The sequence below is a fragment of the Uranotaenia lowii genome, chromosome 2 (assembly GCF_029784155.1).
Source record: "Uranotaenia lowii strain MFRU-FL chromosome 2, ASM2978415v1, whole genome shotgun sequence".
In the NCBI taxonomy this organism is placed as follows: Eukaryota; Metazoa; Arthropoda; class Insecta; order Diptera; family Culicidae; genus Uranotaenia; species Uranotaenia lowii.
Window position 1 is genome coordinate 358,037,520 of NC_073692.1, and position 25,356 is coordinate 358,062,875.

Consider the following 25,356-nt stretch of genomic DNA (forward strand, 5'->3'; position numbering starts at 1 on the left):
TATTTTCTTTTAATTTATTATTTCAGCATTTTGCATCTAGTTCATTTTAGCTAGAAAAGCTGATCGGAAATTCTGATATCTACGTCCTGTGGTTCCTCCGTTATTGTTCATTTTGCATCTTGATGCATGGTTTCACAGCAAATTGTCTGACCTAACTAATCGATCCCGGAAGACGTCCTTAGAAGTCCGTGCTTCTGCACCCGGAGAAGATTGACCTTGTGGGGGGAGAATTCACTCAATATCATGCATCAATCTATATTACTATAGTTGAATCTATCATATTTATAGTTAAATGTTAGAGGTCAACCAGAAATGTACAGTTGAATCTATTATATTTATAGTTGAATGCACAAAATCAATCATACAAATGTAGTTGAATCTATAATATTAACAATTGAATCAATCATACCATAATAATTGATACTATTATATTCATAGTCAATCAGAAGTTTGTAGTTGAATCAAATATATTTATAGTTGAATGCCAAATGTAGTTAAAAAAAGTCTTCCTATTGGCGCATTCTCTGGCGCATTGTATTTAAAAAAAAAGTCTTCCTATTGGCGCATTCTCTGCGACGTTTTTCGCCGGTAAATATATGGTGTCGTTCCGCGCTGACCCGTGTGGCAGGAATCTAGTCCTCCCGTTTCAAGCTGAACCCCATCGCCGTGTCTTCCTTTTCTCAGGCACTTTTTTTGTTTTACGGCTATTCGGCCAAGCAACAACGTGGTTTATTTTTTACACGATAGAGATCTTTTAGGCTAGGAATTGCTATGTTTATTACAATAGTTGCTTTAATTGCTCTTTCATATCATTGTAGATAATAAAAATATTTAAATGTAACAATGCTTATGAATATTAATTAGACGGGTGGTTAAGTTTAGAAACACATTCCGGAGGTGATTTATTTCTTAACACATTGCGGACCAAACCCGAGATATTTCGTTTTTCGCTCGCAAACAGTGTGCTACACTTTGAAGCATAACTGAAATGTACTGTACTTTATTGTAAACTTGATTGGACAAAATTGAACATAACAGTTGTCGTAGCCTAAAAACGCTAAATTTATAGAATTTTGTCCTAAGAGTTTTTGAATGTCGAGTTTCCGTGTTTTTCGGCATACATTTTTTCGCGGTCCTTAATGTATTAAAAACAAATGCCTCTCACATGAGGGAATTCAGAATTAATGTAGAATGTGGCAAAATTTTAACAACTTTTAGCTGATTTTCAACAATATTTGAACACAATTAAGTTTAACATGATGATATGATTGTATTGAAAGACCTCCCTGATTATTATTTTGTAAATTTATGTTACCTTCAACACTTCCATATATTTTGTCTGTTATGCTTTTATGACTAGGCCTGTTTCTTTTCATAGAAATATTATATTATATATAATGTTTGTTTTCGTCTCTTTCAAGTCGGTATTTCCAAATCAGCTCGGCATCAGATTTGAAATTATTATTTTTTTCGCCTTTGTGGTCTAGTGGATAAGCTTGTGCGAGTCTGGTTTCGATGTGCCAGGCTGGGTTCGATTCCCGGTATCGGCAAAAAAACTTTTGGGTTCGAATCCCATAAGTGGAAAACAGGAAAGATGTGTTTCCTCTTATAACTGGTTATATAAAAAGAATGTTTAACCAGCTGCCAGCTGGTTAGGTATATACATGGATGCCGGAGTACCTCTAAGTAACCTGATTGACTCGTTCTTCCAAAATATACCTACATCAACACATTACTTCACTCCATAACAGTACATACGAAGCCATGGGGTCGGTCCAAGAATGCATGTGAGCACATACTTAGGCAGAAACTACGGTGAATCCGTGCACCCATGCTGGATAACCAACATACATAACTACTCCAAGCTAAACTCTCAACTTTCACGATGTCCAGAAATCTAGATTTGCGAAGTTCCTGTGCTAAAACTATGATTAGTGCAAAAGAAATAAGGAATAAGCATTTATTTCCAGTTGTCTAGTTTAAAGAACAAAAAGGTGTAACCGTTTCATGTTGTTGCAAATTTGCAACAATTAATATTTTTGCTAAATAACCGAAATATTTGAAAATAATATTTTTTCATTATTTTTCCCTTCATGTTTCCATCATTGCGCGCTATTGAGAATTTTTTCGATAAAATAAAAAAAATATGAAATGAAGGGTTAAGTTAAGCGTTCTTGGAGCACTTTCACCCAATGCACAACGGAAAAATTTGACCCTAAAATCGAAGCCCCAGGTTCAAGAACCTGAAGTAAAAATTATCTCACGTGAAATTTTCCCAAAAATTCAAATCTGCCTTCGTATTGAGGACATCTCAGTGAGCTGTCCTTATTATCCAGAAATAAGCTATTTTTCCTATATGTCTTAACAGCATGAGGTTATCAGTCATTGCAATAACATAAAACGAGCTGAAATGTTTTTAAATACTTAAAATATCTTGAAACGAACCATTTGTAAATGTTGCTTAATTTTAACAAAATTAACATAAAATTGATGCCTAAGAATGCATTCAACAACTGGCGCAGCGGCTTTGGCGTAGTGGTTAGAGTTCAAGTCATCTACGCCAAACTTGATGAGATCGAATCCCGGTCATGGCATAAATAGTACACTTTCTGTGTTCTGGTGGTTTTAGCATTTGTAAGATATTAGCCATCATTTCTTCGAAAGATGTGCGCTTAGAATTAAGGAAAGAAGATCTCTTCAAAGAAACATGAAGTTCCACTGAGATCCTATGTGTGTATGTTCGTTAAACAACTAACTTTTTTTTTTTGTGGTAGAGAAATTCGACTGGAAATATGTTTTTTCGAGGAGTTTTTTCTGTTTGCTTGCAGTCTGTTTTTAGCAAAAACGACGTATTGATTTACGTTTCCAACGTTTCGATCCTTATTGGATCTTCTTCAGGGACTAAAATAGTGTTTATTTAGTTAGTTCTGCTATGTAAAAAAAAAAAATAAAAATAGTTAGTTCTGCTGATTATAATTTATGCTTTCTTACCGAAAAGATGCCGTTTTCTTGTGAGTGTCGACTGGGTTGGTCGTGTATAGCTGTCGTTTGATCTGTTTTCCGAATAATTTAATTTAATTCGTGATTTTAGATATAAGGTGTAGTGTATCGACTTACTGCGTACAGATGTTTGCGGATAAAAATCCGTTTGTCTAGTGATTTTGGGATTAATTTTCCACAGCATTGAACTTTTAGCACAGTCTTCACTTTTCACTTATTTTGTTTTGATCAATAATCAGTTGTTGTGTATGTGTGTTGGTGGTGTAGTTTTTTTGTGTGTATTTTTCTGATTATCTGGCAGTTCGCTTATTTTTCCGAGTAGTTGGAAAATGTTGGCGTATGAAGAGTGGATGTTTTCAGTGTCTTTCTTAATGTTTACTGTGTTTTTAGTTGTTTTAATGTGGCAGCTTTCCAATATCTTCAATTTTTCCTGGTTGTTTCCCCTGTCGATAATCCTGGCTCCTTCGATGTCGAAAAGGTGGTGCGTGGTGATTTCGTGATCCAGAAGTGCAGTTTGTTGGCTCAGCTTTGCAATTGGGTAGTCTGCTTTAGTGTATCCAAGTTCCCATAAACGTTTTAATTCGTTTGTTTGACATCGATGTTGGGACATTCGCTGCTTCAGTTTCACGCTAGTAAGTCCTATGTAGCATGCCTTACATTTTTCCCCCGCGTTTTCATCGCTTGTTTCCGGTTTTTCTTCTCCATTACAATTGATTTTGTAGATTACATTGGTGTTTTCCCCATATGGTGTTTTCCCCATATGGTGTTTTATCTTTGACTAAAGGAAAAATCGATCCAATTGTTTTCATCTGTTTGCTGGCGATTTTTATCTTTCCATAGTCGTTTCGCAAAGTTTTTGTTATCTGCATCGTAAGATTGTCGATATTTGTAAGAGAGCGATATTTTACTTGCTGTGTATTATCGTTTTCTGTCATAGCTGTTCTTGACGGTGATTTTTCGTTTAGTCTGTTCAATATTCTGTTTATTAGTGTTTTAGGGTAATCGTTTAAACTCAGTTGTTTACTGATAATATGTTTAGCCTGGTTTGCTCCAGAGTGTGAAGAAAACTGTGTGACTCGTTTAGCAAAAGATAAAGCTACATTTACCTTTTGGTGAAGTGGGTGAAATGAATGGAAATTAAGAAACCGTTCCGAGGCAATAGGTTTCATATACCAATCCGTTTTAATTTTTCCATTGGCATTCCTGTAAAGCATCATGTCCAAAAACGGTAATCGACCGTTGGACTCTAATTCTACCGTAAATTGGATATTTAGATGTTGTTTATTGAATGTTTCATTAATAGATTCAACTTCATTCTTAGGTAGAACCAGAAACAAATCGTCCACATATTAGGGCTTGTGATATAGCTCAGTTGGCAAGTCTGTTGCCTCCTGAGCAGATGTCCGCGAGTTCGAGCCCAAGAGTAAACATCGAACACAGTTGTACCGGATAAGTTTTTCAATAACGATCCGCCGACTGTAACTTTGATAAAGTCGCGAATGCCAGAATGATGGTAAAACGACTATAATCGAAACAAAAAAAAAATCGTCCACATATTTCTTAATGTGTGTAAATGTGCATGAGCTTTCAGTTATGGCATTATCCAATAAATCCTCTAACACAAGTGCACTGACTGAGTTACTCATTGGATTTCCCATTGCACAACCCGATTGTTGTTTGTAGTAGATTTTGTCGAAGCTAAAATAGCTACTTTCGAAGCAAAATTCTACTATCTCCCAGAAAATATCCATACAGATTGGCGTGTGTTGTGAGATGCGGTCCCAGTGTTTTATAACACTCTTCCGAACGAGTTCGATAGGTATCGAAGTAAATAACGATACCTATCGAACGATAAACAACTAACAAAACTTTACATCGTTCGACTAATGTATGCCAAAGATATTCACTTTTGTATAAAAATTCATCTTTTCAAATAATTAATTGATCTAAATAGAAATTTTCAATGAAAGAAGGCTGATTTAAAAGGCTTGTAACTCATGTAACGCTTTAAAAATCTTTATTTAATTTTCAGATATCATTAAAAAGTTTCCCAAAAACAGTTTGGTAAAAAAAAATTTCCTCAAATTCAATTTCACGAAGTGAACATTGTTTTTCGCTGGGTAATAAAAGGCTTATAACACATAACTCAAATGTCTCCGGTCAAATCACATGGCAGATTTGAATTTTTGAGAAAGTTTTACATAAGATAATTTTTCTAAGCTTTTAAAACTGCGACTTTTTATTTATTTTTTAATATTAGGTCAAAATTTTCTCACTGTGTCATGATATGTAAATAACTTTAGTATGAAGAAAATATTGTTTTTGTTGCTTTCAAACAATTATTGACATTATTTTTTCGCTGAAATCTTTGTTAAATTTTCTTATATTATACACCACCTTTTTTGACTCTATTGTCCAAAGTATATAAATAGGATAGTTTTCTTGAGTTTTCATAATTTTATACAAATTACCAATCAAACAAAATTTTATACAAATTCCACAAAGGTTTTTTACGCTATATCAAATCAGCCGTTTACATGTAGGACTTGAAATATTCTCTCTCAAAAAACGTGTTAATTCGCTAGAACCGTGTGAAATAATCGTGCTTATGGCAAAAATAGTGTAAAAATGAGTCGTGTAAAAAAAACTGAGCATACTCTATTCGCGCTAAAAAAAAATCTTTGTGTACTTTCTTTAAATAACTTTGGCTGATAGTATACGTATAAGTTTGGCTATACAAATAAACTTTCTCAAGAGTTTCTCATGCGTCCCGCTTTTTTCGGCTGGGTCCCGCTTTTTTTTGTAAAATGTCCAACATTTTCCTAAAAGTATCTGGCAAGCCTAGTTTAAGGTGGGCCCATCCATTCAAACTGTTCATTGTTTCTACAATTATGAAACTAAGTCGAACCACTGATCAACGTTCAATATGTTTTTAACAGTGAATCAAATTGTTCCTGATATTTTCTCAAAACAGCTTAGCTTAGCTTGGTTGACTACTCACATCCACCTTTAACCATTTAATTCGAAATGCTAAATCAACATTTTTCTTTTGTATGAGTTTACCAATGCAAGTTTAAGTTATGTATTTATAAAATGTTTTCGTTAGTTGGAAAATATTGTTCCTGATATTTTCTCAAAACAAGAGACAAAGTCGACGTGTGGCTTTGTTTTTATTCTCTCTCTGTACGACAACTTTCAGTCTATTCCGTATGGGTAGCATGACAAATGAAAAAGGTAATCAAGAATTGACTTCTCAACTAAGATATTGAAAAATTCTAATGTGAGATTGTCCTGAAATTTTTAAAACTTGGGACAATCCGCCTCGATTATGTGGGTAATCTAACTGATTTCGTAAAAATGAAAAATTATGTTATCAGATCATAACCGAGGTCTCATAAGAGAAAAGGTCTTGGCCTCAAAGAAATTACTTTTATTTACTGTAGTCAAAATAACACTAAAAATGTGTGAACATAAATATTAGCTTTATAGTCGTTTGTGGCTCTCAAATCATTCAAACAACTCCGACATTCGATCATTATTTTCTCTTATATTTCGGAGAAAAAAGTTGGTACCATCCAAAAGTGTGCGCAACTTTTAACGGCTTATTTTCTAAGAAACGCTCATAAACCCCTAACACATCCTTAGGGCATACTACACAATTAGGTATACGTTGCATGGTATTTGTCAACCGGCTTTTTTGCACTTCGTTATGCTTGACCGCCCCCCTTCGACCAACTCTGGCTAAGATCGCTCAGCTCACAATTCACAGCCCAAGATGACTGACTGATCGGGTAATTAAAAAGCCATAACGACCAAAGTGCAACGAGATGACGATATCGGCGCAAACAGCAACTCAAAGTTCAACCAACATTTACTCATTTTGTTCGCCGCGTTCGGTCGTCTAATCCTTGAACTAGACGGATTTTTTTCTTACTCCTCCGACGATCGTTTATCCCGGGACTTGCATCTCCGCTCAAAAAAAAAGATGCAAGTGCGTTTGCGCCAATCCGCCAAATGTTACGCTTCAGTGACGCGTCTCTTTTTGATAACTGCGTCACTAGCCAGGCTAGCTGTTGAGTAGATGGCAAGCGTAATTTTAAAATGTTTTCATGCGAATCATCGGTGAAGCTTTTTGGATCCTCTGGTATCTGCCGGTTCTTTTTTTTTTGTTTGCGGTCATGACGAATTTCGGCGGATGGTAATCGCGTCGTCCATTTAGCTGTAATGACGCTTATCAAATTTCCCATTCATGCCTGGATGGTTTGGCGGCTTTGAGGTACTCTACTAGATCGGAGAAAAAGTTCATTCAAACTCTGTCATTATGTGTTGAATTAGTGACAAAAAAGTTCGATCATTCATCACAGCTACTTAACTGTCTTCTATGAAAAAAATTGGTATTAAATAAAATCAAAGATGAAAGCATGCATAAACGACGTTAAAAATAATAGTCCAAGAATAGAACTCTATGCAACTCTCAAATACATTATCTTTTAGTTTAAATTTATATCTTAAATATTGTATGTAACGTTATAAGTCCTTCTTGTCCGAAAATTTATGTTATTTTTTCTCTTTCCCTCTGTCATTCCAGCTCAATCGATGACGAAATTGATGGTACGTGCATAGTGCGTGCTCGTGGATTGCCCTGGCAGAGCAGCGATCAGGACATCGCTCGGTTCTTCCGGGGACTTAACGTAGCCAAGTAAGTATTCAATTCACACCGATCGATCATATTGAACCCAGCCGTTTTCTGGAGGATCGGAAATCTAGAATAAACATATTGAAGCGCCTCGTTCGTGCGCCACACAAAAGGCGAGAAAAGAAAGTGGCGTCTTGATTGTGTACAAACAACCTGCTCTCTTTCCCTTCGGTTGATTTGCCATAGTTTTGAGGCTTGAGTTGAGATAGTGATGAAGTGATCTTTTGACATTGGCACTTCGGCTCCCGTCTAGAGCGTCTTCTTATAGGGGTAAAGCATTCGATTTCTTGGGGCCAATCATGAGCTCGGCGAGTGGGATCTCAATCGGTTTTGTTTTGATTGGCTGGTGTTTTTGTTCCGACTACTGGTTACGACACTGACTGACCGAACGAGTTGTTACCTTTAACGAACAATACCAATCTTAATATTTGAATTCGACATGGGGATCCGAAATACTTTTTTTCAACTCACTTTTTTTCACTTATCATTATATCTTACATGATGCTTACAATTTTAGAAGGGTGCTAAAAACCTTCAATTAACCCTAATCCGCTCTTTAGTGTCAATATGGCCGTTGGCGGCTTGTAACTTTGTTTGAATGCATCCAAACAAAATAATTTCTTCGGGGACCCTTAATGCATTCTTGAAATCTTTAATTTTGCATCACTACTTTTTTATGGACGCACCCTGAAAGCCCAGGAAAAAAACTTCCTTATCAGACCTTGAGAGTCAAATGGACACTACTCGCTTAAAACCACGATATCTCTTTTGTATCCCAAACGATTTTCACAAAATTTATAGTTTTGTAATTCTCGTAATGTAACTAAAATATGTTGCTCAGATATTATTCACTTACAACAGTTCAGTTTTCCGTTACTCAAAGTCTGAAAAAAAAAACCGAATAAAATGCTCCGTATAAGGGACTGTAGATCAGCTACGGAATGCTAAAACAAATTACTTAGTTTCCAAGAAAGCTGGAGTTGAAAGCTATACGTTGCATATAAGGACATAATTTTTTGAAATTTTTTAAGATCATGACCACGAAAAATCTAAAAAAAAGTGGTGTAAAAACCGTACTTTTCAATAAATGAACTGTAAAAATTGTTTAAGTAACAAAAGAGATTTCGAAAAAAGGATTGCAAAGTTGATGTAATTTGGCACATTTTAGCATTCTTAGATTGTCAAAACACAAACAACAGAATTTTTGACGAATTTTCAAAGCTTTAGCTGTTTTTCGAACTTTTTGTCAATATGCATTTTTTTCAGATTTTCTAGCACTAAAATACAACTTTGCACTGGATTTTGAATAAATTAACTCAGGATTTGGGCAATAAATTTATATTTACCAGAAAAATAATTTTATACTGATTGTGTGGTGGTGTTATTACATAGGCGCTTAAAAAAAAAGATAATAATAAAACTCAAAGTAAATCCAGAAAATTTACGCGGACGCTTGCGTTTTTGTTTGTATTCGATCACTCGTCGGTTTCGAAATTAGAAAAAAGTTAAGTAGGTTCAGTCTTTTTGCACAGATAGAAAGTTGTGTAGCAACGTTTAACGCCAAAATACTTAACTGTATTAGGTAGTTTACGATAACTTAAGAATATTCAGATAGTATGTCACATTTTCATTTATTATACTTTCGGAAGTATCGCAGCGCTAATGTAATTACACCATTAGAATCGGTAGGAAATTGACTTTTTGGCTCAAAATCCATTACAAAATTAAATTTAAGCCTTAAAAAATCAGAAAATTGCAAATTTAAAAGGTTAGAAAAAGACTAAAACAGCTACCTTTGAAAATTCGTCAAAAATTTGGTTGTTCGTTTTTTGACAATCTAAAAATGCAAAAATGTGCCAAATACCGTCAACTTTGCAATTCTTTTTTCAAAATTAATCTGATTGTGACTTGAACAATTTTGGCGCTTCATTGATTGGAACGTACGGTTTTCACAGCACTTTTTTACATTTTTCTTAAAAAAATTCAAAAAATATATACACTGACGGGTAAAAGTTTGGAATCACCCCCTAAAAACATGAAAATTTTGATCAGCCATTCCTCAGCCATTTAATGATATTTTGGAATTCTTTTCATCTCGTTCAAGAGATCGTGAGCTGAACCACATTTGTAAGTTTTTGACAATATGTTAATATTGAGTTTATATGACTTAAATTAAGCTTAAAGTTGGGACATTAGCTTAGCATAGCTGAGCTTGATTGACTACTCACATCCACCTTAAAATATGGAACCCGAAAATGCTTAATTTTTATTTAATTGTTTTAGCTTGTTATATTGACATTTAACAATTCTTTTTATTGAAATAACATCAACGTATTTCGAACTCCATAATCACAGGCGTGGCTCAGTAGAATGAATTCCACATCGCCAATGGTTGCTACTCCGTGATTGACCGAGGCCATCAATTTTGATCAGAGGTCAAAAGAATGGTGTCTGGGATTGACAACACATTCACAATGTCCAAAACTGATGCTCACTCTTTTAACATCAATAACGGCGCCGGCCACGTCCTAGTAGTCAATAGATAGGTATGAAAAAAGAGAAAGGGATGAAAGAAAGAAAAAAAAATTGTGCATTAGGACCGAGGTTACCTCTGCATCCTAGCAAATAATTTTTTTGGGAGATTGGGTAAAAGGATTTGATCTGGAGACACTTTTGACTGTGTTGTGAACTTAAAGAATATATTCCTGCACTCCTTTGTGTAGATCGCACGAACTCTTTTTTATATTTTATCAATTAAAACTTATTAACAGATGAATTTCTTTTTAACTAAAGATTTGTTTAAACGAATCTTTAAAATATTAGAACTCATTGTTATTATTTCCAATATTTTGAAAAATGATTTTTTTAACCTTCTTTAAAACAAAAATATTGTTATTTTTGTAGTTAACAGAAGATACTGTCCATAATCCCTGGATATTACCATGATTTGCTCAATACTTTTCTTTTTTCTTATAGCCTCCGATGTTATGCATGAAAAACAGAAATAATGACTTCTTTATAGATTCAATTTGAAATATTTAATAAAATAATGCCAAGTGAAAAAAACGTGATTGGAATAAAACAGCTTTTGAACACGAAAAAAAAACTATTCAACTATCAATAACAAATCAGTTATCAAAGCATACCTGACAGCCCAACTAAAATTCGATTACTCAAGAAAATAGAGATAAAATGGATACATCTATTACTCGAATTTCAAAACTGAAGTTGTAATATAAAATGTTTAAAACGTTGAAAATCTTTTGAAATCAGTTAAAAAATTTTAAGTTTAGCCTTAAAAATTCACTTAATCAGCTTCCAAAGCATTAAACTACATATAAAAAACTCATTAGTTTATTTTCTGCCAAGTTTATGAGAAGTCGATCATTGCATTTTTAATCTAAAAGACTAATTTTGATACATTTTTATCGATTTTGAAAATTGTTTAAAAAAGGAAACCAAAATCATGTTTACGAGGAAACCATTTTTAGATAAACGAAACAAATATAAGGTACACCGGGGCAAGTGCAAACTCGGGGCAAGTGCAAACGCTCAACTTTTCTCTGTTACAAAAAAAGTAAAAAATATTTCTTCTTCTAGAAATTGTTGTTTAGACCCAAACAAACAATCTGACATAGATAAACTAAACTTTCTTTAAAATTTTCACTAAAAACACGGCACTGTTTGATCACACACGAATTCTAGTACGTACTAGACATGAACAGTGTGTTTTTGTTTTGCATATTTTGGCTACAAAAAAGGGCATTCAAATCCGAATTTCCGTTAAAAGGTGAGTGTTTGGGACCGATATTCAAGTGAAAGCAGAAAATTTATGATAAATTTTCAATACACCCCGAAAGTTGTGAAAATAATATTCGCTCTTGTTAACCCACACTGCGGGGCAAGTGCAAACGACACTACCGGGGTAAGTGCAAACGCACCTTTAAGCCTTGTAACATCAGCCATTTCAGAAAATTCATCATCAAAATGGTTCAGCATTATATTAAAATGGTCAGAAGGGTACCAAAGGGTTGTATCTAAAGCGGATGTTCAAAGTTCCGTAATGCCTTAGTAAATTAAGGTTTTTTGCTTAAAACAACAGTCACCAAAAATGGAGTTCCAAAAAGTTATCAATATTGCAAAAAAAACAACAAATATTTGAATAAAAGTTGATAAAACGTACCGGAACATGTATTCAATTCATTTTAGGACCGATACATTGACTCATCTGTGAATTAGTTAGGAAAAAGTATTGTGTTTGCACTTGCCCCCATAAACGGGGCAAGTGCAAATTTTGAAATTTTTTCACAAAAGCACCGTTACTTTTTACCAACATTTTTTCATTTTTCACTTTCATTGGGAATTTGTTTAGAACTATTTTAGTGATGCAACGAACGATAATTGATAATTTTTGAACATATACATATTTTTCTAGGACATGTGAAAGTTGAACTATGGTGAAAACCGTTTGCACTTGCCCCGGTGTACCTTATGTAAGAAGAAATCTCAGTAAAAATTGGAGTAAAAATTTAGAACGGGCTCACCAAAGCAAAGGGGAGTTTTGACCTCGAAGGATCCAGGGCACAGGAATGACTTCCACTGCCGTTGAAACCATAGCCAACGATACTTGCAACTATGGAGGGGCCCGATGTTCGATACTTGACCATTTCTTCCAGGTCTCGACCATTCTTGGCTCAAATGGATCAGGTGATGTTGAGGAGACTACCGGGTGCGCTTCTTCAGAAGATTCAAATCTTAACGCTGAATTTGTCTTCGGGTTGGCCAGTTCCATAAATTCTTCAATACTCGATCATTTCTTTAAAAAAAACTTCACAAATTTTCAATTTTTGGAATTTCAATTCTCACTGTCAGAAAAAAAGCGTCCGCTTTGTTATTCCACAGCCTACCAAGTCCATTAAGCTTAAAGTTGGGACATTTTCCAAAAACTGAACTTAAAATTCAAACCCTATCATCTCAGGGTGGAGTCGACCAAATTTCAAAATTCGAGTTGCATTCGAATCCTTTTTTCATACTTATCAAAACATATTTGTTTAATTTTGTGCAAAAAATTGCAATGTGCTTAAAATATATAAAAAAGCTACTTAAGTCATCGTCTAAAATTTTGGGATCAACCCAAAATAAGATGCAACGGCCACGCGTATCTCTGTTATCAAACAACTTATTGTTTATTTGGTAAGCTGATTTGGAAGCCAATGGGTTGAACTTGCTTGATGGATATTTGGTTGAAATATTTGTTAAGACTAACTTTATTGAACGTTAAGCTAAAGCTTGAAAATTTTAAGATAATTTCCACCAAATAGTGCGACCGGTAGAAAAAAACATGCAAATTTGTTTTGACCATAACTTAGTTGTTTTACAAGTTAATATAAATTGGATTGGCTTATTTGAAAGCTTATGATTTGCACTTAAATTGGAAACCTTAACTCAAAAATATATCACAGATGATTATGACCAGAACGTTATTTCCCTATCTATTCTCTTTTCTCTTAAAAAAGTGAACTAGAAGTAAGCAAACTATGTATTGTAAAAAAAAAAAACAAAACGAGATTGGCTCCTTAAAGCCTAAAGTAATGAGCCTAATAAAGAATTTACAAAAAAAAAAATGACCAGAACGTTACCCAAAATAAGAACATTAATTTTTAAATAAGTATAAGATTGTTATAACATTTATCATACGATTTTAAGATTTTTACTTTTAATAACTATTTCATAAGTAATCATAGTGGCTAGCGAACCGGGATAACCGGTAAAAAACCAAGAATTGAGAATAGCACCGGAAAAACCGGGAAATAACCGGGAATTTGAAATCAAAACCGGGAAAAACTGTCAACAAAAGAAATTATTTTTCCCTTTTAATATATACTTACACACTAAAAGGGAAAGTTCATCAAGAGAATTTTTTCAGAAGCTTTAGATATAAATTTGCCATCTTTGTTCTGATGAGATTAAATAAGACATGGAGTTGCATATATGTATTTGTTCCCCAAATGAGCTTTTCCTTCAAATGTTAGAAATAACTAGCCATAAGAGTCCTACTTTAGAAAACTTGTTTCAAATAATTAAATTAAAAACCGAATTTTGAACTCAAATTGAAAATTCAAATATCAGATGCTGAAATAATTTTCCTATGTTATTTTTCGACTTTTGATGGATTCTGTGAGATACTTTTTCGGCTTGCTGTCCAAATAAACGACTACCTATTTATTTAATAATAAAGGTCGTTTTTCTTATTTAATAGACTGTTTGCAGAAAAAGTATCACACGGAATTAATATTTAAAATTGAATCTAGAATTTCAGAATTTGAATTATTTTCGATTTGGGTTCAAAATTCAGGTATAATATCAAAATTAAGAGATACGTTTAAAATTTCTTTTATTCATACAGAAGTCGGACTCAAAATGCAGATGAAGAATTTATATTCAGAATTCAGGTTTCAGAAAAACATTTCTTATTCAGAAATCAGACTGAAATTTCAAATTTACAATCCTAGATTAAGATTGAAATGCAAATTTTCAAACAAATATAAAGCTTCAAAATCAGAGTCTGTTTTGAAATTTCTGTCGAAAAGATAAAGTTTTGAAAAACAAATGAATTTATGCAACAAAAATTAACCGAGAAAAGAAAACTAAAATTAAATTTTTATTTTCAAATTACATAGGTGAACAGCACTTAAGATTCTTATATTCGTAATGCTGGTTTTGGAAATTTTTGGGTTTGAATTCGAAATTTCTCAATAATTTATATTTTAATTGATATGTCGTTTGGAAGCTCTAAACCTCATCAGTTCTGAGTAAATTCCACATTGATAATTGATGAGCTTATAAATCTATATGAGGCTCTTCAGAGCCAAAAGGGTAAAAAGGCAAAAACGTTCGATTTTGAGTTTATAGCACCAATTGGTTCTTCATATTTAAAATTATATTTTGTGATTTTCCAGGGCCTTATATGAAAATCGATAACGATTTCTATCAACTTTTGTTGCCCTCTAGAATTTATATGTTTTCTAGATGTAGATCTCATCTCATCTCATAAAAATGCATGAGAGCCCCCCTTTTCCCTATTCATCTCCCCAATGGAGGGTTCCCGAATAAGTATTGAAACATTTCTCCATCCCAAAACTCATCCCCTACTGCAGTTGGTTTCTTTCGTGTGACTAATTCTATAGATATGCAAAAAAAAGTATGAGGCTGTCGTCAAATCAAATGAGGGTCCCAAATATATATAGAAATATTACTCATATCCAAATATATTACAAATTCGGTGTTTTTCGACTGATTAACTCTCGACAACTTAAAAAAACTGTGATGGCCCCGCTCTCTTCTCTTTCTATCTGTTAACTGGAATCAGGCAGGGGTCTCAAACAACCATAGTCTTTTATAATTTAAAATTTAACCAATAATGCAAAAATTGTATGGGATCCTTTCTGTTTTTTCAATGAAAGGTGGGAAGAGCTTCAAACCATTTTGGGAACATTTCATTCACCCAAATAACTTCTCAAGCCAACCGTGATGTGTTGTGAGTGTGTACTTGGTTGAATGATTCAACTGACTCAAAGCAATCGAAAGATTCCTTTTAATTCAACCACGGTAACGGATTACCGTGGTTGAATTAAAAGGAATCTTTCGATTGCTTTGATTCAGTACTCAAGTCAAATTTGATTCCCCTCGCTTGATTAGTTATCGAGTATTGCAAAACTGTGTATGAGCCCCCTCCCCTCTCCCTATCCTCCCAATGCAAATCAGGAGAAGTTCCAAACAATCAAAGAACCTTTTCTTATATTCATATATCCCCCCATGCCAATTGGGTTCAATTTGCTTGAATAGTTATAAAATTTTGCCCTTTCATTCTACCCACTGGACGAAGGAAGGGTCTTAAATAACCATTGAAAAAATCTCGTATCCAAATACCCTCACATGCCAAATCTGGTTTCATTTGCTTGAATAATTATCGAGTTATGTTAAAAATTGTAAGAGGTCCTCCTCCCTTCCTATTTCTCCTTTGGGAAAAAGAGGGGTACCAAACATTCATAGAAATATATCTCGTTGCCAAATACCCTCCCATGTCACCATTTTCTTGAATGGTTCTCGAGTTATGTAAACATTACTTTTTTTGCTTTGGAGACCCCCTCTCTCCTTCCAGTAAGAGCAAGGGGTCTCAAACTGTGATGGGAACCCTCCCCGACTTCAAAAGCACCCGCCTGCCAAGTATCTTTCATCGATCACAAAAACTAACTCTAGCGTAACCCGACTCTAAAATTCGGCCAATTACCCTTTTTGGACCTTCACAACTGACACAGGAGGAAAAGCTCATAAAAATTGGTGACAAATCACATTACTGCAAACCGTAATACAAGCCAAACCAGGGTCATTTGCCAGGGCGATCGGCGCGCCGCCAGTCAGTCGGTTCCTGAACACGTATGGATCTAATTACCCTGATGCCATCGACATCGATATGTACTACATACCCTACAAAGGGGTTAGCACTGTACAATGATTGGAATAAATTGTCGGCGCAGCAGGTGCCATCGAAAAATTCCTGACAGAAAATGAACCATTTTTCAGTCTTCATCCCGTCCAAAGTTGATGACGATCATTAGGATGGACAATCAATTTAAAATACAAGAATCCGACTAGGGCTCAAATTTTACGAAAAACCACAAAATCTACCCAACCTAGTGTTTCCACGTTGATTTAGAATGGAGTGCTTTTGTTTTTGTTATTGTGTCCTGATCAATATTTTCATTTCACCGGTGGTGTTGGCTGTTTGAGTGTTCATATTTATTGTGACCATCGCTGATGATGCTTGTTTTGAAATTCAATCACTCTTCGTTTTAACGGCCTTTATTTTTTTGAAATTTTTAAATTTGTAAAAAATACACTTTCCAAAACTGATAAAAATGAACCAATTCAAGCATTTTTAAAAAATTCATTCACAAGTTTTTAATTCGAATTTTTTTAAAATATCATTGACCCATTGTCCAGCTCTACATTAAACAAATGTAGTTACCTTCAAGTTCCAGTAATCGAGGTGACTCGGGGTGTGCAGTACTCGTAGAACGTTCAGCACCCAAATCTCTCGGAACTAAGCAAAGCTAAGCTTGGCTCATCATCCCTCATCTTTACCGTGAACGACCACCGTCAATCAGCAAAATAAAATAAAAAAAAAAAGTAAAATTAACTCTAGGGCAGCCGCCCATAATGAGCCGGAACGCCTCGAACGGCGGAACGTGAGTTTCTCTGAGTTAGGTTGTCGAGGAACAACTGTAGCATATAGTTAGTGAGGTACATGTAGAACTCGCGATTTCACTGGTGGACATTTTCCAGCGTTCTCAGCGATAGCCCTCGTCCAGCAAAATTGATGATGGCGGACTGCTGGGGAAAGTACGAGGTAGAAGGTACGCGACAAAAGTGCAAACTCAGAACTCTGCCCGGGCTTTTGGATTATTCTCTATCAGTGCCGTTTTCGGGTTCCAGTGGGTTAGACCGAACCATTTTTTCGACCTTAGCTACGTTATTGGATTTCGTGTGCCAACTGGAGCAGAAGAGAAATTCGTTCTGGCAACGCGATAGATTAGCGCACGTTTAAATTCTTTCTTCAAATTTAAATTTTTGCACAATGAGTGACAGCAGTGAAAGCAAAAGTGATCCTGGAGTCAAGCCGGAAGTTACCAATGTGACGCCTTCAACAACAACAGCAACAAGTGTCAAGAAAACGTCACTTCTAGTGGAGGGAAATTCCTCGGCCCTGTTTCAAAGTCCAAAAAGTGCATTAGCTGAAAGGTATAGGAAACTACCTAATCTAAGTTTGTTTATGAATTCGCTGGAATGAAAATTGAAATGCTTTCATCTGAAACGTGTCGATCGCAAGAATTGAGTGGCAGTGCTCCTGATAACGTGGGTTGTGCAAACAAGCTTTGTTCAGTTTAGCACAACTAAGAACTAGCTATAGGTTCAAAGGAGTTTGAGTTGCGCAGCAAGAGGTGTCCCAGGCGCGAGACTGGGACGACGCCATAATCTAAATCTGACTTATTGTAAATCAATTTACAAAACATGCAAAAAGGTCCGAATAAAATTAGAAAATAAGTGATTCGGGATCCATGAAGGAAAAACAAAAACACAGAGAGACAAACACACAGAAGATTCGTTCTAATGACAGTAGAATAAGTCCTGTACTATTCGAATGCAATAACAAACTCAACTATTCGCACACGTATTGAGAAATTAGAATCACTAAACAACTTCCAATTTTTGTAACCTAGCTCCACCCTTCCAATATTGATCTATTTAATGACCTAAAACCAAACCAATGCGGTTTGACGCACCCAAAAATAAGTAACATGGATTTCATGTGAGCTTTTATCCTTCTCATTTAAGGCCGGAACAAATATCAAATTCTTCATTAGTTACCTTCACTCCCTCCGATTTTTACGAAAACCTCGAAAGTAGGAAGTAAATATCGAAAATTTTTAATATTTCTGAAATTACGAAAAAGAAATCTAATATTCGCACAATTACAAGAGCAAAAAAACAAACTGTTGCTAGGCTCACGGATAATGTGCAGTGAATAGTAAAAAAAATAATCAAAATGAATTAACATTCTTGATTCATATTCATACGTTGAAATAGGATAGCTTTTTTTTTAACTGAATTCACATCTTGAAAACCAAGGTTGATAAATTTCATCGTTTTTGTGACTGGAATCATTATACACTACTGGTCTAGACTTGAAAATATCCAAAACTTCATCAGATGCTCTTTTTTTAAGCAAAATATGTTGTGCTGAATTGAAACTTGAAAACATGTGCAGAAATGTAACAAAAATATTTTAAAAGTACGGGAAAAATTTTGTAAGTGTTCATCCAAGAATTCAAATAAATTTGTTGAACAAATAAAAATGAAATGTTAATCGAACGTTATAAGACTTAAATGAATTCAGTTATCGATTCATTCAGTTCTAAGTCACCTGTAGGTCAACTTGTTTTCATGGAAAGGTTTACAAAAGTCTCATGATCAACATTTTTGTGAAAAACTAATTGAACACATAATTGCAAATATTTGTTTTTAAAACAGAATTTACTCATTTTCGGCTGTTTTGAATTGGTTTTAGCAAAAGTATCTTTCATCAATTAACATAATATTAAGCACACGTTATTATCATAAGCACTACTCCATTGTTTTCCATTGTTTGTTTTCATTGTATTTAGAGAATATTTCAAAAAAATTTGCTTATATGGTTTCGAATATATTTTCACAATTAAAAAGAATCTTGCAGAAAAAAAATTCGAGAAAAACTTATGTTTTAATTTTGCGCTTTTATTTGTAACCGCAATCGTTATGTTTTTTTTTTAAATACAGATCATGAGTGTATAAATTACGAAATGACGTGAAAAAAATTTAATTCATGAAGATACATTAAGAATTTATCACAAAAAAAATCAAATTTAAAAATAAATTTGGATTAGGATTTCCATTTTTAAATAAGTTCGAATTGATTTATACATTTTAAGGGTCATATTGAAAGTTCAGGGTCATAATTAAGATTTTATGCCGATTCCAGAATCTTTTACTCAGAACACAAGCTCTTTAAGAATAAATAAAAATTATCCAACAAAAAACCCGATTCAGTATTCAAGCAAATGAAGTTTAAGATTGCTTTAGATTCAGCGGATCTCAGAATTAAAGAAAAAAAAATTAAATTTAGAATATCAATCAGAAGCAGCTCACGCCAAAATTGAGCGTAGCATTAGAAATTAAAACAAAAATTCGAATTATGCATCCAAATTGAAAAAGAAGTTTCCAAAATTTATCGCTTACGTTTACACTTCAAATTTCAGATCTCAGAAGGTAGAGCTTGATAAAAAATTTCAGTTTGTGGGCAGGAAAAATAAAACTTTTTATCGGAACTTTAACTTGAAATTTTTAAAATATCACATGGCATAATATAAAACACATATTTTATCAAACCCAAATAATAAAAATAAAGAAATTGTCTTTATAACGTACAAAGTTGTTGTCCCTCTCACACTTTTACATTCAATTTTTATAAAATTGTATTCTTTTTCGGCAAAAAAAAATAAAAAACATATTTATTTTTGTATTCTAAAACCGCGGAAGTCATGAAATCTCAATCGGGAAAACAGGAAAAAAAAACCAGGAATTTGGAAACAGAAACTCGCTGGCCACCCTGCTATTAACTGTTTTAGCAATATTGACGTTATGACACATTGGATTAAGATGAAAATTTGCACAAGGGAGGTAATTGAGTCGAGGAGTCAAGGTTTAGATCAAGGGTCGGCGAAAGTGGTTGTCCATATTAATTGTTTACTGTTCTTATGATATTAACAGTATTATGCATCGTATTGAGATTGGCACACGGAAGTTTTCAGGGACGGGCATTCGATTTCAGGTGTCCAATTTAATATGGAGGGTCGGAAAAAGGGGTCTCTCACTGTATATTGTCATGATTATGCGTCAGACTTAAATGTAAATTTGAACATTTGAGTTTAATAGCACGAGTAATTTATTTCAGTTGTCAAATTTGGAAGAAGGGTTGGCAAAGGAGATCGGCCATATTTATTGTTCATTGTTTTTGCAATAATTCGTACACCAATGTTCTTTAAAACGGTCAATGCATTTCTTACTTGAGTTTAAGTTTTATAGAAAAGCAAAAGGGTTTTTTTTAAATATCGTTGTTCAATGCATCCCAATAACCATTCAAATACAAGCTCTTCATTACATATTAGAAGTTTAAAGCGAAACGGAGTTCGTACGAGATCAGCTAGTATTTTCAATAAGAATCTACTCGATTGCTAGATTTTGTGCAACGTAGATGTTCTGCAATTCGGGTGCATATTTCTTTTGTGCAATTCATTCCAATTTACTTTTTCAATACTATTTTTATTATACAGCTCCACCTCCCCCACTCCAGTGTTTACTTCAGAATATACCATTATTTTTCGATGGGTTCTAAGTTCCGGTGTATTGAGAGGATTCATGACCTTGATTACAAAAGTGACCACCATGAGTTCAGATATCTTCAAGGTATTATTTGAATCAGAAAACGATCGAAAATAGGACAAAATGAAGCGGAAGTCTACTCTATAGCTTAGTTCGGCATTTTAAATGCCCCGAAAATCCAGATCCAGATACGAAAAACTTCAGCGGAACATTTACACGACAATTTCGGGCTTAGTTTGGAAACACGATTTTCATCGAAATTTTTTTGTATTTGTCTCCATTTTTTGACGCCATTCAAGTTTCATACCAAATTTATTTTTTAAAATCGGTTCAGTAATTTTGCAGCTGGAGACAAAAATGTAACTGTAAAGTCCTAAGTTAGACTACCGTTAGGAAAGCACACGGCGAAACAATTGTAAGTGCTTCTAATGTAGATAAAAGTGACAAAATTAGTAAAACTTGCATTCTAATTTTTTGTATTCAATTTTTCAAAAAAATTTTAAATTTTCTGAAGATGGCCGAAACAAAATAGTAAGTTGAAACGTAAAGAATTTGTTTGGATTTGACTTAATTTTCACCTAAAAATATCAACCAAAATTGATAATAACAATTAGCGGTGATCGAAAATCGTCTCTATAAAAATTATTCAAAATCCAACTTTTTTTTCATACCGAACTTGAAGAGAAAGTATCCTTCTAGAATAACATGTTTTGAAAGTGGAAAATTTCCAGCAAATTCTCCGATTTATCAACAAAAAAGGCAAATTCGTGATTCTTACGTCGCAGTATGTACTAATACTAGAGCAGGGCTGCCTCGATACTACCTTCTTTAAATATTCCTTGCCTAAGAATCACTACCGTGGAAGAAAAGCACTACACTGACAGTCCCAGGACCCCCTTTTTCTTCTATCCGCCTCTCATTTTCATTATCTTAAAATGTTCTTTATAGAAGAACATAACTTCCACCAGTAAGATCGATAAATTATATTAACAAAGATAATAACGATTATTGATCTTCTAATATGTATAAAAAAATAATATGAAGTTGAACAAGATAAGTTTTTAACATATTAGAAAGAAAATATTTCAAAAAAACGTCTTACCGTTTTACAAACTTATTTATAGAATTTAACTCTCGCGGGAGCTTTCATTACGTCGCACACAGGAGTATTTTACCCCAAATCCTGGCCAAAACCTCAATATTAAAATTTAAAAAAATCTTATTTTTTAGGTTTTTTCGCTTGCAAGATAGTTGTTGCATATAAGATTTGTAGATTTTAATCCATCGGTATAGTGAGTTCGTAATGGAATAACTCGAAACATTGATGCCTCAAAATTATAAATTTCGTCTTCCAAAATTTGGCGTAAACACGTACAATTACAGACTGCGTAACACGCAGAATAATGTGACTATGAACAAAATTTCTTCTACAAAACTTTATTATTAATATGACCAATAAATTGAAGCTGAAATTTCTATTATTTCTTTATGAACATATGTAGTAGACAAGCTAAACAAAATAGTGCAATATTTTCGAAAAAACTTATATTGTTTTTTTACAGATTAGTGTTTAAGTTTATCTTCCGGGCTCAAATTTCTCATATCACACGAATGCTACTAACTGCCTTAAACATGTCCAAAAGAAAAATCGTGCGCATACTTGCGAATTAGATCTATTTTCAATTTTGAAATTTAAAAATTTTATCGTATTTTGTCCCTAATTTTGTTTCAGATAGCGAGTATTTCATGCATTTACTTTGTGTTATACAAACGTTTTTTATTGAGTTTGATCTGTTTGTTTAAAAAAATGTATTTTTAATCATTTCTGATGGTTGATCGGTTGGTTTGCTTCGAATTTGGTTGAAAACAAGCATTTTATAAGGGTGTAGCGAATGACCCGAAAAGACCAAAATTATGAAATCTGATATTTTGGTTTAAATTGAGTTGTGTATACTTGAAAACAACGAAAAAAAGATTTTTAATCATTTTAAAGAGAAAAACAGGTTTTGGCCAACTTTTTCCATAGAGTACTCCTATGTGTGTCGTATGAAACATCTTAAGAATTCGCAGAAAACTGCTCCAAAAATGTTCAAAACAACTTTAAAATTTCTATTTCACATTTAGAAAATGTGGTCCAGGCTTCAAATATTCTATATGGAAAAAAGTTGCGACTAGTTTATGTTAGTTTTTGTATTTTAAAAAAAAACAAAATTAACAAATTTGTTTGAGCCTGCAAAACGATATAATATGTGCTTTTCAAAATATCTTAAATTAAATTATTTGCATACATCTTTGAAAATCCGTTATGAATCTGTTATTTTACAGAATTGGGAAAAGTAAACAAATACAACACTTCTATAACTTTTTTTCATTGAAGTCAAAATTACTTGCGGTCTTGGAAAACAAAACCTTTATTTTCAATTTTGTTTGACATGTTTAAAAATTTTGCCAGAAAAGTGCAGAATTTTCTTAAACAATGTATCCCAATTTGAAAAAGTTTCAGGGCACCATTATTATTCAAAATTAGCCTTTAAATTCTTCGCACCTCAAAAAAAGATGTGAATTTTGTGGCCTTGCGTATTTCAGCAAAACCCTTCCAATGTGGAGTTGAACATTTAGAAGAACAATAAATACAAATTAAATTTGATGCTGAAATTGGTTTCTTGAAGATCATATCAGCATAACGTTTGTAATTATATAAAAAGTTTATTTTTACTATCGAAGTGATTAGTAATAACGTTATGGAAGCGCTTGTTTCGATACATTTCTCATTTAAAACCAAGATTAAAGACGAGTTAGGGATTTTGTGTGTCAAATTTTGCTGTATCGAAATTGACAATTTTAAACTTGTTTCAATTCTTGAACGTCATACAGTGTCGTCGAATGAAGTGCCTTAGGCCTAGAATAATGTAGGACTTATACAGCCGGAAGCGAGACAATTTTTAGGCATCTTTGTTAAAACTTATTTTTCAACCCTTTTTGGATCAAGTTATTTCACGTTACGTTACGTTCAGCGTTTTCCTTAAGGTGGCCATATTTGATTATGCCCTTAAACAATGTTAAACATTTCAGGAATATGTTTGTTCAAATCGAACAACAATTCATAGTAAAAAAAAAGTTGGAAAAACATATTTTTGTATATTTTTTATAATACATATCTAATACTCATACAAAATTTTGTAAAAATATAAACAAAACGGTGTATACCTTTTTTTGCTTATTTCGTACACTACACGGAACAGTCTATAGATAAATTTTCTGCTTAGATTTGTGTTTTAGAGTCAATTCTTTGACAATAATTTGATCGAAATAGAAACTTTTTTTAATTGCGCGTTAATTAACTGCGGGTAAGCGTTCTTGCTTTTGTTCTACCGGAAGGTCTTGAAACCTCTGGTTCAAAGTCGAGGAGTTCATATTTTGATGATCACATTATAGGTGTCGCCAATGTAGTTTGATCACCCCCATCATATCTTTTTTGGTATCAACAAATACATAAATCCTGTGACAGCTTAGACATATTATGTTAACAAAGAGACAAGGCGTCATCGAATTCGGTTTTTGGTGCTTCGTAACAATCACTGTAAAAGTTATGTAGCAGATCAATTGCCGGACGCTGTACAGTTGGTCATCAAACTTTGGTGAAACGATGTTTTTATTATTGATTTTTTGCTTTATGGTTATTCCAGGAGAGTAAAAATTAAAAAAAAAACAATAACATAATTTTAATATACCTAGTACTACTGACTACCAATATGAAATCCGTTTAACGCTCTAGTTCCCTAGAACCACAAAGGTTTTCAGTGGACAAAATCGCCTCATTTAGGGGAGATGAGGGCATAACGAGCACTCAGGGCATAATGAGCACTCCTTTTTTATACATAAGTACGTATTTTCTTAAACAAATTTTCATAAGGACTTGTTTCGTACTACCCATAGTATTAATTTTTCACCAAAAATGAAATATCCTTTTCATCTTTACAGAAATATTAAGTAATAACCAGCTAGGTTCTCAAGTGACGAAAATATTATAATTTTTGAGCACAACCAAATAAGCTTTTATGACCTTTAAATCATCTTGATCTGAAATGTACGCACTGCACCATGATCATATTGTTTCTCAATTTTCAGCATCATAAAATTTTTGATTTTTCACTTTAATCAATTTTAAAACGCTTTTTTACTTTAATTTATTTATAGAGGCGAACAGAGCACTTTCAATGAAGGCATAATGAGCATTTTCTGCCAGGGAATCTAGCAGCGAATTCAACTCGATGAGGTCAACTGAATAATAGAGCTACAGCTTGGCTTGTTTCGTCTGTCGATTTAGCCCATTAGTAAGGTGTCGGAGAGGTAATCAGTAGACTCGAGTTAGATTCCTGTTCAAGGGGATTTATTTTTTGCACATACCATTCATGATTGATTTTTTTTATTGTTACATTATACGGCTAATAGCATCAAAGCATCATCCGTCAAACAAAACACCAGAAATATAATGTATGAGCATGTGTTGATTCTTTGAATTCTACAAACAGACCTAGATTATTTTGTTATTGCTTTGTTTGATGAATTTACGCCTCACCGTTTAGTGCAATCATGATCATGAATGATAAATGAAAAAAAAAATCACTTCGACCAGGAATCGAACTCGAGCCTACTGATTACCTCTCCGACATCTTACCAAT

General features: G+C 33.6%; 1 protein-coding gene across 4 annotated transcripts in view; it reads left to right on the forward strand.

The window, feature by feature from the left end:
* The window catches only part of LOC129747538 (RNA-binding protein fusilli-like), a 317,363-nt gene that overhangs the window by 255,403 nt on the left and 36,604 nt on the right, over positions 1-25,356 (forward strand). For all 4 annotated transcript variants that reach the window (XM_055741809.1, XM_055741813.1, XM_055741811.1 and 1 more), the window contains exon 7: positions 7,589-7,699. In XM_055741809.1, coding sequence (XP_055597784.1) covers positions 7,589-7,699 — 111 coding nt within the window. The remainder of the gene's footprint in view (positions 1-7,588; positions 7,700-25,356) is intronic.